General features: G+C 40.3%; 1 protein-coding gene and 3 pseudogenes across 3 annotated transcripts; 2 read left to right on the top strand and 2 right to left on the bottom strand.

The window, feature by feature from the left end:
• The first annotated feature begins 863 nt into the window (after positions 1–863).
• Positions 864–2,881, top strand: LOC149107405 (uncharacterized). Its single transcript, XM_089297205.1, has 2 exons — positions 864–1,700; positions 1,791–2,881. Exons 1-2 carry the CDS (start codon positions 1,608–1,610, stop codon positions 2,658–2,660), a joined length of 963 nt encoding a protein of 320 aa, XP_089153331.1. The 5' UTR covers positions 864–1,607; the 3' UTR covers positions 2,661–2,881.
• Positions 2,882–3,954: 1,073 nt separating this feature from the next.
• On the bottom strand, positions 3,955–7,211 carry LOC110049538 (cyclic GMP-AMP synthase-like receptor 3 pseudogene; annotated as a pseudogene). Its single transcript, XR_016209341.1, has 2 exons — positions 7,037–7,211; positions 3,955–5,548 (listed from the first exon to the last, which is right to left on the bottom strand). The product of XR_016209341.1 is annotated as a cyclic GMP-AMP synthase-like receptor 3 pseudogene (transcript).
• A 1,212-nt stretch (positions 7,212–8,423) lies between these two features.
• Positions 8,424–10,648, bottom strand: LOC149107404 (cyclic GMP-AMP synthase-like receptor 3; annotated as a pseudogene).
• A 550-nt stretch (positions 10,649–11,198) lies between these two features.
• Positions 11,199–15,250, top strand: LOC110049528 (cyclic GMP-AMP synthase-like receptor 3 pseudogene; annotated as a pseudogene). The gene is made up of 2 exons (XR_016209342.1): positions 11,199–11,292; positions 14,026–15,250. The product of XR_016209342.1 is annotated as a cyclic GMP-AMP synthase-like receptor 3 pseudogene (transcript).
• The last annotated feature ends 251 nt before the right edge of the window (positions 15,251–15,501 follow it).

The following is a 15,501-nucleotide window of genomic DNA, read 5'->3' as shown; positions in this document are numbered from 1 at the left end:
GGGTTTTCCCACGGACGAGATTTGCGTTTAATTTCATGGAAGGAATCCTACGGCGACAAATTCCGCGTCATTACGGCGTATCCGTTCTCTAGACCTTATCACGTCTTCTTGAAGCAGAGAAAGCAAGGTATGGCCACCTTTTAAAATCCTACAGACTTTATGTAGGTAAGAACCAAACGGCTCTTTTAGGAGCCACCACATTAATAAAAGTCAATGGTCCAACATGCTTTCCCCAGTTCTTTTAATTTTGTGCTCGAGCACGTGGAGACGCGCACTTATTATTCACAAAATCGATTGTCGATTATCAAAACTGCAGCGTCATAAAATTCAGTTTGACAGCGTCCTCAAAACCAGCAATGAATTTAATTGATGAACCACTCTTGGCGGCTGTCCGTTCTATTGAGAACGCGGACCAAGACAACGATTCTCACGAGGTAATAAATATAACTTGAAATTGGAGTACATGTCGGGCAAATACAAATCCGTACCGTTATTTTGAAATGGGTCGTTGAAATTGAATGGAAAAGATAACTTCATACTTTAACTTACATGATTTAATCAGACCTAAAATTTGAAGACGGCTAAGGACTTTGAAAAGAAATTATTTTGATTTTGAATTAGGTCACTGAAATTGAATGGAAAGGATAAGCCTTTGTGCTTTTTAATACCACTACATGTTTTAATCACAACCTGGAATTTCAAGGAAGGTATGAGCATTCAATAGAAGTTCTTTTGATTTTGAATAGTCACTGATAATGAATGGAAACGATAATGAACCTTTGTGTTTTTTATATCAATACGTGATTCAATCAGACCTGGAGGTTGTAGGCGGTTACGGTTTTGGAAAAGATGTTCTTTTGATTTTGAATAGCTCGCTGTAATCCTTTATATCAGGTCTGGAATTCGAAGGCGGTTACGGTTTTTGAAATGAAGTTCTTTTGATTTTGAATAGCTCGCTGACGGACTTGGAAACGTTCTACCAGTATAACACAAGTAACACTGGACGGATTTAGGATAAGCAAAGCTATAGCGTTCGTCCGATCGTATTTTATAAACCTTAAAGTTACAATGGAACCGTTACTCCTAAATTTAAGTTTAGCGTGCGATGCAAATAATTTGTCCCATTGGCCGCGGGGATAACGAAATTTGCATACGAGTTGAAAACTTAACGCAAGAATGTGACAATGGACTATTATCTTAAACGTTGAATGATTAGACTCTGTTAGCTTAACTGAATAGGCTATTATCTTTTAAGGCGAATTGAACGGACGCTAAAAGACTAATAAAGGCATTTGTTTTCATGCGAGTTGTGGAATTGTTATTCATTTACAGGAAAATTAAATTAACAAACTAAGTAAACTTTTCGGGTGGTCTGCGTGTGTGAATGTAATTATGATAGATCAATAACGTCATATGTTACTTGATTGGTGGTTGAAAATATGATGTCGTTTTTGTGCAATATGATTGGATGTTGGAAATGTGCCGACATTTCCTGTAATATGATTAGTTAACGACACCAATAAAGTTGGGACTCGCTAGATAGAAATCATTTGCAGATGGTGGACTGTTGACTAAACTTTTGTTTCTCTGGATAAGATTTTCGCCCCATGTCAAGCCACTTTGAGGATATAAGCGATGAAGAATTGTTGGAGGCCATTATTGCTATTGAGAATGGACCAGAAATCAGTTATTTCCAACAGGTAAATTAAATATGTCGTAACAAAAATACATTTCGTGTACTTAATGTGTGATGAACCGGGTTATTTATTTTATTTTATATTTTCTCCAAGATTCTTGACGACTCTATCGATGATACGATTTTGTCAAATGTCGCCGAGGCTACAGAACGTCAACTCACTAATCAAGAACAAATGGGGGGAAGTCTTGCTACCACAGAACCTGGACGCTTCGAATTTGTACTCAACCCGTACGTAGATAGTCACAGCAAAAAAATGGGCGTTAGAGAGCGTCACTACACCTCCAACATTCGTCAGGTGGGACAATTTATACCTCAACAAAACTTGGCAGCAGCAATTGCTGATGGATTACATAGAACAATCCAAAATTTGATTCTCCGAGACAGGATACCAGCCGCTGATCGTGTCTACTTCAATTTAGCCAGCAATCGCTTAGTCAACAGCTATGCTTATCGAGGGTTACCGGCGGGGGAATGGTTAAATGGTAGCGATCGTGTCGACAGTCTGCTGCAGCAAATGTCACAGGTGTTAAACTCAAACGAGAACTTTGAAATGAATGATTCGTTTCAATTATCTTTTACACACGTTCGTACATCTCCTCGCGGTAGCGGTCAGAAACGAAAATTGAAACCTGGACATTCTAATCCAGAAACTTTCAAACGTTTGAAAGGTTCTGTCATCAGTATCGATAACAAAGATGAACTATGCTGCGCCCGCGCCATTGTGACAGCTAAAGCTAGAGTGGATGATCACCCTAAATGGAACAGCTTCAGAAGAGGTTACTCTATCCAGAGAGATGAAGCAATCAAGCTGCATATAGAAGCTAATGTAAAAATGGAAAAATGCGGTTACGAGGAACTCACTAGGTTTGCATTGACGCCAGGGAGTTGCACACGGCTCTGTCCTGTAATTTTAGGGAAACATTTGATATTAAAGTTAATGGTTAACTTTAAAATTACGTGATTACTTTGTTTATGTTAGAAACCAGGCTTTTTACTCGGTCAACACGGAAACGAGATTAATGACGTCAAAGGGGGCGGGGCTTCTGGTTACCATGGATACGTCAAACTCGAGAAAACAATAGAACTCCTTTCCATAACAATACTTCTTCATTTGCATCACACTACCTGTCAAATTCGTACTGGACTAGCCCATACCACTACTTGCATTTTTTTTAGTTTCAGTCTCCCCATACTCGATATTTTCCGGCCAAAATTTGCTATTTCGCCGAATTGACTTAATCGTGGTATTCGGCAAATCCAACATTTGATTCAAAGGATGCAGTTTCTTTCCTTTATCTTTTTTTTTACAGATCTGATCGCTAGAAAACTCATGTCTACGTTAACAAATACCAACCTAATGATGCAGACAACAGAGATTCTCTGGGGTAACTTCCACACAGAGAAAAGATCCTTGGTTTCTTCACCACTAACGACTCACTACCGCTGTTAGCTGCTGCTTAAGAACATTTTTAGACACCAGACAAGCAACTTAATCGATCACACATAGGTCATTGCTGGTTCCTGTATGAACATGTTGTTGTCCTAGAAAACATAAATGGGATTCTGGAAAGCGCTATATGCCCTAAGTAGGAAGATCCCATCGACATTGTAAACAACGCGTGGCAAAAATACACTTTGTTGAAATTACCCCTGTCAGCAGCTATCTCTAAATTTGCTTTTAAAAGAATCCCCCACATAGTTTTTAATATCTCTATTTTTTGTTGTTTTAATTTTTCACTCATAATATATATAATCCGAAAACACCGTGGCATTTCAATTATCAACAGCAGAGAATCTTCTACTTTGCGTCTTAATATTATTACCTTACGTTCTGACTTTAACTGTTAGTTTAGGGAGAACACCAGTTATAAGGTCAACTAAGTGACTAAAATACATGTCACGTCATCCCCAGTTTGGTATCGTTTGGCTGCCACGTCATCTAGTTCGGCATTCGCAAAAAAGCTAGCCGCATATACGATAATACACAAGATACAAATGTATCGTTCTCGACCCCAGAGCTCTTCTCTTTTGTGCATGACCCTGTCAAGAAAGCCAAGGGTCTGGGCTCTAAAATGCTAACGTATTTCTTGTATGGTTTTCACGCACGGTTAACTGTAGTTGCAATTCGAAATGTTCGTTAAAATGATATCATTAGCCCTTCTAACGAATTTTACAATAGCTCATATATATAAATTAAATCCCTGATTTGTTACTATGTCTTGTGACGTGGTAATAAGCTACATAACAAGAACAACAACAACAACAACTAGCTTTATTTGCATGAGCATAAATACATACAGTGTTGCAAAAGCTTTTGTAAACTAAAACTAAAACAGCGACGATTATCATGATCAAATAATAATGTTATGATGCAGCAATCAAGTTACATTGGTTTGATTTGAAAGTAGAATATTGCGCAGATCAAAGCAAGATGAAATGATTTTTGCTAATTGAATATTAATATAATGATTTGAAGAAGTCATAAGTTCGCTAATGGCTCTTAACGAAGATAGTTGTTCAAAAGTCGGAATATGTTCTATTTTTTTCATAAAATATATTTCTTAGAATAGAGTATTTATTGCAATATATTAGAATGTGAGATTCGTCTTCAATTTGATTAGATGCACAAATAGGGCATCCACCAGTCTCAATTCTTACTTTGTGATTGCCTATCCTAAATTTCACTAGTTCTTTTCTTTCGCTTAGTTTGCTTGTTAGGCCTAAATAAGAGGAGGGTGTAGAGTTCGATGAGATCATTGTCTGTTTGAAAACAATGAAAAATAGCGAAACTGTTCGCTATTCAAGAATCCGATCCCTTTCCACTTCGCTATTCAGGATCCTTTTCAGACGATATGCCATGTTCTTCATCACCACCTCATCAATGTCTTCCAGAACGTTTACGCCACCCAGCCAGTAGTGCGCAAGATTTCCATTCTCCAGGGCCTTCTGCAGCTCCCCAAGAATGCCAACAAAGTGTTCCCCCAGCGAGTTCCGGCTGGTCCAGTTTCCACGTTTTTCTTTTATATAATGCATGTAGGCTGTCTTCAAGTGGTACGACTCGAGTCTACCGAGCGAGGTTCGCTCCCTGTTCACGATGGTTTTGACGATTCTGAGGAGCTCGTGCCTACAGCCATGATCTCTATCCATGTATTCTAAGATGCTTTTTTCCTTTAATGAAAACGACTGCCTCCAAAGAAGACCAGGACTAGAAACATATCTTCGTCCTCTATAGGGCTTGGCCACATAGAAGCTGTCTGCTCCGATTTGAAAGCAAGGAACCAGATCTGCTGACAACAACGTCATACCAGATTCCTTCTTGAAGATATCCAGCTGAACAGCTGGCCCGTGGGCTCGCACAACCATATCAACATCAGAACGCGGTGATCTAGATCTGAAATCATTTATTGCTTGTTCGACAAGACTGTAGAACCAGCCATTGCGAAGCCGCTCAGGATGTATGTAACCTTCAGGTCCTGCGTACCTGCGAAATTTTGTGTCCAATCTTGCCTTCAGCCGTACGTACCCAGGTACATCTGTATCTTCCACCATGACTTCCGGATCACCCCATAACCACGGCGCGGTGGTTTTCAGTACGACCATGACGTCCACTTCATCAGCAGCTTCTGTCTTCAGCCTTTCGTACACGCTTCCGGTGTACTCCAGCCTCAGAATGGGAAGCGAGGATTTCTTTCGACAGTACCACATGACCTGGTTTTCAACGTAATCTTTCACCAGCTTTTTTGTAAGAGTCATGTCAGCTTCGGAAATCTTCACATGCTTGGCAGAATAATTACGAAGTTTCCTTGTTAATGTGTCGTCTCCTACCAGCCAGTTCCAAGCCCACATTGTCTGAGGCAAAATAAGATAAAACATATAAAATAAGATAAACCCCGCAAGCTTCAGCAAACAGACGTCATTGGTTCTCCGCTTTCGCGCCGCGCTAGGTGGAGTGCAAATTAAATTAAGGACCTTTGTTTACATGGGTTAGAAAGCCAGCTCGTCTTTTTGACCAATAGAAATCGTGTGACTAAGCACCATTCTCGACCTCCCCGGAATAATTTCCGATTTTCTCGAGCGGCTTTATAGTAATTTTTGTATGGAACGAGCTGGGTTGCACACCATCTTTCGACGACAACAAGTTCTTCACGTAAACAAAAACACCAAAATATGTTATAAAAATCCTTAAATGACAAACAATTTCCCGAAAACCGCACGTTACTACAACTTTCACAGCCCCCACAAGATAGATTGATGAGGATGTTTCACATCGAAGCTAGCTTTGAAAATTTCACTGACGGTCCAAAAACAAAATCGCCGCACATGTGCAGAAGAGTACAACAAGCCCTTAAAGCTGATTTGATTTGATTTAAAGCGGAATTTAATTTTCAGTTAATTTCTTGTGTCTTGTGCACATCCTTTATAGCTAGGTCAGTTTGTACGATGCTGGCCGGAGTTGACTGACCTCTTTGTATTAGCCCCCTGTGAGACAACAAAGCGCGCAAACCGCACATAATAAAAGCCGAATAAATCATGTGCGGAGTTCAATTTTCCAAATTTATTCCTCGACATAACCCTCACAACCATGCCTTATTCAGCCACAATGAGATGCAATTTGGTTTGACCTAGAGCTGCAATATGCCATAAACGAGGAATGGGTACGTTCATCAGGTTTTACTCCCAACCTTTCACCAAGCGTCAGTTAACTTCAGTTACGTGCGCACGTCAGCACGTCAGAACGTCAGAACACAAATGTAAATAATCTATTTACAGCCAAACTAGTCGCTGTAAATGTACAAAGTGCGAACGATGTACTTTAATCGGAGAACGCCATATTTAACTTTAAAGCACAAATTTACATCTACCCATGATTTCAGGCTATCATCCGCCGAAATAAAGGGAATACTTTAACTATCAAACGAGTACGACTACATTTTAATGCGTCCTTAAAGTGAGACTTTTCGATCGGATAAAAACTACTGAACAGAGTGGCCCCACAACATCGAAGGATTAAAATGGCGTTTAAAATTCAAAATAGTCAAAAGCGAGGATTGCTCAGTTGAAATCAGTTCTGAAAACAGTAATATTTACATCGATAACTCTCAAAGCTGTCTGCCTAATCAAGCAGAAATTAAAATTAAGGAATCAATAGATATGTTCCAATCGGAAACAACTTATCTAGTTCGTTTGATATCGAACGACGGAAGAAAGACTCTGCATAAATAAGCTACCATATTTAATAGCACACTGTGAACAAAAATAATAATTATAATAATTTCTTTAGAAAAAGCGTGCTCTTCTTACAAATACCGTAGTAAGGAACAATCGCGATCAACTTACCTGGTTTTTGAAAGGCGTGAAATCGCGAAATTGTGAGAGTTAGTTAATCTAATTCAAAAAGATTATACTAAATATCAGGAGAATAAATGTTTTGATGAGCAAAGTGCCAACTCGATGGCATTTTCAGCCAATCAAGTCCCTCTCGGATCTTGCCACGCGACTTCCGGTTTTTCTCAGAAAATTGTCGTAATTCTCTGGAACTAATGAAATCCATCCACCCCTGAACAAAATAAGCTCGAGTTTATAGTGCTTTCAGAGCACTAAGAATTTCAATTTCTCTTGATTTTCTCACTCTACTAGTTCTTTATTTGCTCGCCCATTCGGTCAATCATCACTGGACCATTTTCTACGCATTTATCAGTTAAGGTCGGCACACACTAGTCCCTGCAACTGGTCCCCTGAAGAATTTACACGAAGGGACTGGCCGCAGGAACTTTTCCCGCGAACAGTTCACACGAAGCGTTTTGAGGAACAAGTCCAAAAATTCAAACTGGTTTGACTTCGTGGGACTAGTCACAGGTCCTTGCGACTAGGTTTTGGAGCAAAGATGGCCAGTTCACACGACGGGACTTGTCCCCGCGACTTGTAGGGACTATGTGCTGACCTTCATGTAAAAGTAGCAATGACGCTGACAGTTTTAAGAATCTCGATCTGAGATATGAAAGGTGAAGTGTTTTAATTTATATCTGCTAGGTAGACCAAGAAGAAACTGTTTGTAAGAATAAGAAAAAATATTTTGTCACCATTTTCTCTTAAATGTGATATAGTTTTCTATCCAAAATATAATCCCATAAAAATGCTATTCTAAGAGTTTTCTGTTAATCACTTTCAATGATTTATTACTCACAGTATAATTTCGTATTTGAGGTAACTTAATTTCGGATGAAAATTAATTAAATTATTGATTAATTAATTAACTAAATGGCACTCTACTTCAACCAAAATTACAAGTATTTTCTTCAAAATCGTCTCTGAGTCTTGCGATCTTCTAATAACCTTTCAGTGATATTTTTCAAGATCAGGAATCATTTGAGAAACTAATCTAATGTCATTTGGAAACCATGACACAAAATATGATAATGTAAAATGTAACCATACTTCTTGATGTTTAGCAAAAACTATATGAACACCTACTGACTCAACATGTTCTTGTGTGTTCACTGCTGCTATCAAGCCTGGTATTAAGTTCATACTAATGGTATTACGAAATGGACATAACGCAAAGAAAAAAAAAATCAGTTTTACGCTTCTGTCATTCTGTTCCTGCTATGCCACTGATTTTGTTGTATTGTTCACACTGGAGGCCAAAACATTAATAGGAGGCCAGTTAGTTAATTTTAAGTAATGTCTTTACATGTTGCTAGTGTAAACCAGGCCAACTACTCAATCAAACCATAGTTAATTCTTTATTCTACTAAACAACATGAAGTTGGCCCTGAAGAATGGCATTAACGATCCTTGCACCGCGACAAGCCAAAAGATTGATATTTCCTGGATTTGGCATGTTTTCCAGAATATTGAAATGTGCCTCCCAGAAGTGTGGGATTGAACCTTTTGTCAGCAAACCGCACAATGAACTCATAAATCCAAGAAAATTATTCCCCAGAGTCCTCACCGCTCCAATTCCGAGGATCGACCGAGGATTCGCAAGGTAGTGCAGAAAGGCATGCTTTACATGGTATGAGCTCAACAAGCGAAGAATACAATCCTTTTTTAACGATGGTTTTGATGATCCTAACGCCCGGGTCAAACGCCGTACTTCACATGAGCCGAACCCAATTCAACCAATTAGGCTCATGTGTAGTTCGGCGTTTGACCCATTTAAGTTCGACTGATTTTAATTGGAGCGGCTGAGGCGTTCTTCACGCCTGGCAGCCGCGAATAACGCCTGAAGACCGACTTTGGGTCAAACGGTGATCTTCACATGAGTCGAAGCAAACGCATAATCAAAGGTCTAAAGGCGCCATTTTGACTTTACCTTGAAAAACCACTGAACAAGACCGCCTTTGTTATTTATTTGGTGTAGCAGATCGGTTGGACTCAATTAAGTTCGACGTTTGACTCAAACAGGCGTTCTTTTAATTATTTGAGTCGACCCAACCTGTCATCAGGTTCGGCTCATGTGAAGTAAGGCGTTGGACCCGGGCCTAAGAAGCTCATGCCTGCAGCCATGGTCATCCCGGTCCATGTGATGTAATCGTTGTTTTCAATGTCCTGTATAGGAAAAGATTGCTTCCACAGAAGCTCACGATTTACAACCATTTTCCATCTTTTTTAACGTTTGGGTACGAAGTACTTGTCCATAATGTGGAAACAGGGCACGAGATCCACAGACAGCAGCGGATTAGCTTCAAGTAAATGTTCAACTGCACGGCAGAACCATTATCTACCACTCACAGCATGTACTGTGAAGATGGAAATCTCCGTTGGAAATCAAGAACAGCTCCAGAAACGAGATTTCGAAACCAGGTATGACGGACAGAATGTGGTATAATACACTTTTTTTCCCCAAGAAAAAACTTGCAGGAAGGGGGAAGGAAGAAGATTGTTGCCATCTTACCCTCAGGAACGCGTGCCCTGGGACTACTGCTTCAACAATGGCGACTTCTGCTTCCGTGGCTTTTATCACGACCATCAAGTCCGCTTCATCGGCAGCTTCTGTTTTGAGACCCTCGTACATGCTACCTCGGTATTCGACTCTCAGGATTGGAAGAGAGGACTTTTGCATGCAGTACCCCGGGATTTCCTTTTCGACACACTCAGTCAGGAGATACTTGGCGTGAGCCATATCACCCGTGCTAATTTTTACGTGCCTTGCTGAGTAAGCTCCAAGTTTCTGAGTCAAAGTTTGGCTGCGACATTGTTGTTGCTGCAGCTGTTGATGTTGAAACCGGAATGCCGTGATCTGTTGATCGAGAAGAACGAAGTGATATCATTGAAGCTCGTTCATGCTTTTTTGTCCGCCGTCGTACACACTGTCTTTATCTCAAATCGCCATCTCGTAAAACAATTTATTAGGTATTTATAAAATGTTACTTTTATGTGTGATTAGCATTCCAAGTTTGCACAAGGTAATAGGAAAAGCAATTCATCTGAATATTTTGTTTTCTATATACGAAAGTAGAAAGCAAACCGGCAGGTATATTTTGCAGGTCGCAGGTTGCAGATTGCAGGTTGAAATTTAATTATAACTGGAAAACCGCTGGCACTAAAAATAATTAATAACCTATATACTCGTCAAGGGCTCTTACATAAAGTAGTTTTCCTTTTTCACATAGTGAAAACCCGCTGTTATAAATATTGAAGCCTTCTTTGGCAATCTTCTAACTTGTTACGCCATGTACAGAAACCAGAGACTTCGTACGCTTCCCAACATGTTTGTGATCGCACTCGAAGGCACGCTCGATCCGCTATAAGTACTTATCGATCGACACGCCGAGACCAGTGAAATCTCTTCAAAACCATCTGGATGGCCGCTCCACAGATGTTTCCATCGATTCCAGATTTGGCTCGGGTCTTCCCTCAACAACAGAAGATTGCCATCACAAATGAAGGAAATAAATAAAGAAATGAAATAATATAAGATTTTAACCGACGGAATATACTAGCGGTCACTAGCACAAGCTCAGTGTGCTTTCATTTTGGTACTTACAGGGAAGAAACCAAATTCAGCAGATATTTCAGATGATATTTCAGATGTTTCTTCAAAAACAATAATTCATTGCAGGCTTAAAATCATAGGAATATACTCTCCTCCCATCGCTTCGGCCGGTTTGGCACTTAAGTGGAAGCCATCTTTCTGAGCGACTGTAAACAGGGTCATGTAACAGTCACGGTAAGCCTACCACCTGTACGTTTCTTTTAAGTGCCAGCGGTTTTCCAATTATTATTAAATTTCAACCTGCAACCTGCAACCTGTGTCCTGCAAAATATACCTGCCGAAAGCCAACTTGAAGTTTGCGGCGAATTTCCGAGATTTTACTTTGGAAATTAAAGCCAATTATTCATATCATGTCGACATGCATCGCAGTGCAGTTGAATAAGCTTTCTGTTTTTCCGAAAAAAACAACACAATGGGTCCGAGGATCATGACCATGGTAACATTTCCCGGAATTATATATTCTTGATTCCGAGAAAACCGGAAGTTCGTATGAGTGGCTAATAGTCCATTGTGTTGGCTTTCGGATCTTCGGATAACACATGAACTCTTGACTGAGGTTTTGTCGTTGAATTCGAGCCTTTAAAACGCTACAAAGGTAGGTTGTAAGTCTTCTAAATAACTGTATTTTGTTAATATTAATTTACATTAAAAACTACAGGGTTAAAGCAGGTTAAAGCAACGAGGACGGCGACGCCGAAGAGAGTACAACGCGGATTCAAAAGTAAATATTATGTTATCTACGAACCTCGTGGTAGATAAACTGAATCGAACTGAACGCCGGACTCTGAAGATTATCACCGTTAAGTTACAGCTATTCCAAAACTGAAGTAAATTCGAAAAAGAGACTTAAATGACGTCGCCGTTCGCGTCCTCGAGACTATACGCGGTGGTTGGTAATTTCACGCTGTTAGCTGTTGTTGATTGTGACAAACCATATGCGTTTTTTAGCCCCGGGGAGTACTCCCGCATGAAAAGGTCAGGGACGATCGTCGTCTCGCTTAGGGGTATAAATCAAGGATTCTGGTCTCGCTTAGGCTGTTCATGACGAAACGCCACTATTTTAGGCTATCAAAGCATCTTTTAGGGTGCACTCGAAAAAAGCAATGATTTGTGAAACGCTCTCTCCATTTCCGCCGGTCTAGCCCACGAGCCCGGTCTTCCCATTCTGAATAGCAGCTGGTATTGGGTAAAAATAAAAAATTGAGCCACGCTCAGATTAGTCTTCTTTTGGGGTTTGATTCAAATTTCCTGACGAGCATTCCCGACCATTTCATATGGAAGTTCCCCCCGGGTTAAAACAATTTTGGAGGCCATCTTGACGGGTAGGCAACAGCGTCAGAAATACAGTGTTTGTATAGTAATCCGATGGCAAATATCGAATAACAGCATCGAATTCTCAGTGAACAATTTACGAATAGCAAAGTTAAGATTCTAGACAAAGGATCCTAATGACCGGCAAAATAACCTAAGGGCCTGATTACATGGCGAATTTCAGCCCGGCTTCTGAAACAGATTCTCATGAAATCAAATTGGCGATTACATGAAGAAGGATTCAGCCCGGGCAAACGGGCTGAAAAGTCTGAAAAAATCCCATGAAATCGAAACGGAATTTCAGCCCGGGCTGAAAAGCAGGAAATAAGATGGCTGCCGCTACGAAGTAGAAACGATCTCAGCGGAATAAAGGCGATAAAATAGAGAATCTCTCTAATTTCAAAGCTTAGATGGAATATAAGAACATCGAGACAAGGTTAAACAGCACGAGGCTGTCAGGGAAGCCATGAACTCGGCAAGCTTGAGGACATATTTTCTTTCTATAAAAGTACGTCTTTTCTGGTTGAGAGACAGGTTTCGTTTCAGTTCCATCATCATTGTAGGTTGTTACCATCCCAAAAAGTTAAAAATTGAGCGCCAACAAAAGGTCAGACTACGAGAGAAGCAATGCGCCTATTTTCACCATTCGTGTTCTCGGCGCCATTTTGATTCTCTGGAGACTTTTCGCACACAATTTCATATTTGGCGCCGAGGCTAATATTTCAGCCCGGGCTGAAATTTGTTATGTAATCGCAACAAAATTTCAGCCCCCTAGCCGGGCTGAAATTCGCCATGTAATCAGCCCCTAAGGCATGTAGCTGTGCTACAAAGCGTCCACTAGGTCTCGTTTTAACTTTCCATACATCCAGTATCTTATAACTTTGCTATTCATAAGTTGCTCAGAAAATTATTTCCCGTCAGATTCCTATACAATAACTGTAATTTCTGACGCCTTTGCTTACTCGTCAAGTGGCTTTGTGTTGCTTAATAACTTTTAATCGTGACATTTTCATTCACAAACATTAACGGAGTTATTGCAACCTTACATTAACAGTACCACATAAGGGTATTGTCATAGAGCTTTTGTTTAAATGGTCACAAGTAAACATGTACTTATAACTTTTTCAAATGTTGGAACATGTTGCATGAAGTGACTTGAAGACAGCAAACTTTGTCTGACATGTCCTCAGGACATGTTCTTTATGTGACATTCCTCGGGACGCGTTCCGAAGGGTATAGTCATTCCTGAAAAAGTGTAGCCAAAAATCTCCAAAAATTTTACCCATGCATTATTGGGGACTTTTGATCCAAATGTAAGGGCGGTTCGGGGCTTAAAGGCCAAGTTATTTGAGGTAATTCAGGTTTAGTCTCGTTAATTATGAGTTGTAAACTTGCAGAACAAAATTGTAAATTTGCAGAGCAGCAGCTTTTACTTTATTGGCAAAATAAAGTCCATACAGAAAGCAACCATTATTTCGTGACATTATAGAGCGGTTCTCAATTGAGTGTCGAAAAGTAATTGGTTTTACATCTCTACGTTATACGACTGGCTTAAAAAACTCGCGCCACTTTTTCCTCCAATCAGAAGTGAAACCAAAACCAATCGTGACTTGCTTGCAGCGTTTTCCCGCGCTTTACGTCAGCTACATGAAATTACTTCAAATTTTGATTGGTTCACTGTATTGTCTGTCCTTTGTGATTGGTTAGATTGACAACTTTAGTTTTGGTTTTACGACACTCGACTGAAAACCGCTCTAACTGACACTTTTAAACAAATGGAAATGTACTTCATAAAAGTAGTTGGGCCGATGTGTTAAATCTTCTCAAATATTGCACATTCATGACTCTGTTTGCATTTTCTGTGTTTGTCGTGAGTTTTTCTACAGTTTTAAGGCGTCGTGACATTTCAGTTCATTTTATGACGTACAAGTCGGCCGTCATTGCTGAAATTGCCTAAAATTGTGAGGCCTAACCTCTTTAATTCGGCAAGATTTTAATTATGTTAATTGTACATCAGATGATGTCACTGTGGAACTGGTTGGTCGGAGACGACACCTTAACGAGGAAACTTCGTAATTATTCTGTCAAGCACGTGAAAATTTCCGAAGCTGACATGACTCGAACTAAAAAGCTGGTGAAAGATTACATTGAAGACGAGATCATGTGGTATTGTCGCCGAAATTCTACCCTCCCAATCCAGAAACTGGAGTATACTGGAAGCGTGTATGAGAGGCTGAAAACAGAAGCTGCCGATGAAGTAGATGTCATGGTGGTTCTCAAGACGACGAAGCCCTGGTTTTGGGGTGATCCTGAAGTGATGGTAGAAGAAACAGACATACCCGGCTATGTGCGACTCAAGACAACCATGGCTGACTCGAAACTTCGCAAGTATGTGAGTTCCGAAGGGTATATCATTCCTGAGCGTCTTCGAAATGGTTGGTTCTACAGTCTCGTTGATCAAGCAGTAAGAGATTTTAGAGGTAGATCGCCAGATTCTGACGTCAACTTGGTTTTGCGCTGCCATGGGCCAGCTGTTCAGCTAGATATCTTCCAAAAAGGAACTGGCGAGATACTTCTCTCAGCTGATCTGGTCCCATGCTTTGAAATCAGTTCTGATGACTACTTTGTTGCAAAACGTTATACAGGGTCCTACCTCCTTTGGAGACAGTCGTTTTCACTGAAGGAAAAAGAACTGTTACGCCGTATGGATAAAGATGACCACGGCTGCAGACATGAGCTCCTCAGAATCGTGAAAACCATCGTGAAGAGAGAACGGACATCCCTTGGAAGACTGAACTCATACCACTTAAAGACGGCCTTCATGCACTACATTAAAGAGAAGACTGATGACTGGGCAGGCTGGAACTCGCTGGGAGAACACTTCGTTGGCTTTCTCGCGGAGCTTCAAGCTTCTCTGGAGAGAGGAAACCTTCCGCACTACTGGCTACCAGATGTGAATCTTCTAGACGACATCCACCCCGGAGTTGTTGAGCAAATGGCATATCGTTTGAAAAGGATTCTTAACAGTGAGGCAGTGAGAAATGATATTCTTGAATAGCTGCGGAGGACAACTTCCGTTGTGTGTAATACTAAGAAAATTGGAATTATAGGTTAGAATTGCAAAAAAAAAAAAAAAAAACCGGAAAGGACAGAATATATTGAGTGTAAGAATCTATGACTAACTGATAAAGTTGTATACGAAAAATCTTGCTAAAAATAAAGTGAAAGACTCACGAGGTCTATATATATTTTAGTTAACTCGATTCTAAGGATTGGAAGAGAGGATTTTTCCACTCAGTACCCCAGGAGTTCCTTTTCGACACACTCAGTCAGGAAATACTTGGCGTGTGCCATATCACTCGTGCTAATTTTACGTGCCTTGCTGAGTAAGCTCGAAGTTTCTGAGTCAAAGTTTGGCTGCGACATTGTTGTTGCTGCAGCTGTTGATGTTGTAACCGGAATGCCATGATCTTTTGACCGAGAAGAACGAAGT

This window comes from Orbicella faveolata, unplaced genomic scaffold, assembly GCF_042242905.1.
Source record: "Orbicella faveolata isolate gen_17 unplaced genomic scaffold, um_ofav_v1 contig_27, whole genome shotgun sequence".
NCBI classification, from domain to species: Eukaryota; Metazoa; Cnidaria; class Anthozoa; order Scleractinia; family Merulinidae; genus Orbicella; species Orbicella faveolata.
This window is presented reverse-complemented; position numbering and strand designations above follow the sequence as displayed.

Coding starts and splice junctions, on each gene's coding strand:
- LOC149107405 (XM_089297205.1), top strand. CDS start 1,608: ATGTCAAGCCACTTTGAGGATATAAGCGATGAAGAATTGTTGGAGGCC. Junction 1,701..1,790: donor AAATCAGTTATTTCCAACAG/GTAAATTAAATA, acceptor ATTTTCTCCAAG/ATTCTTGACGACTCTATCGA.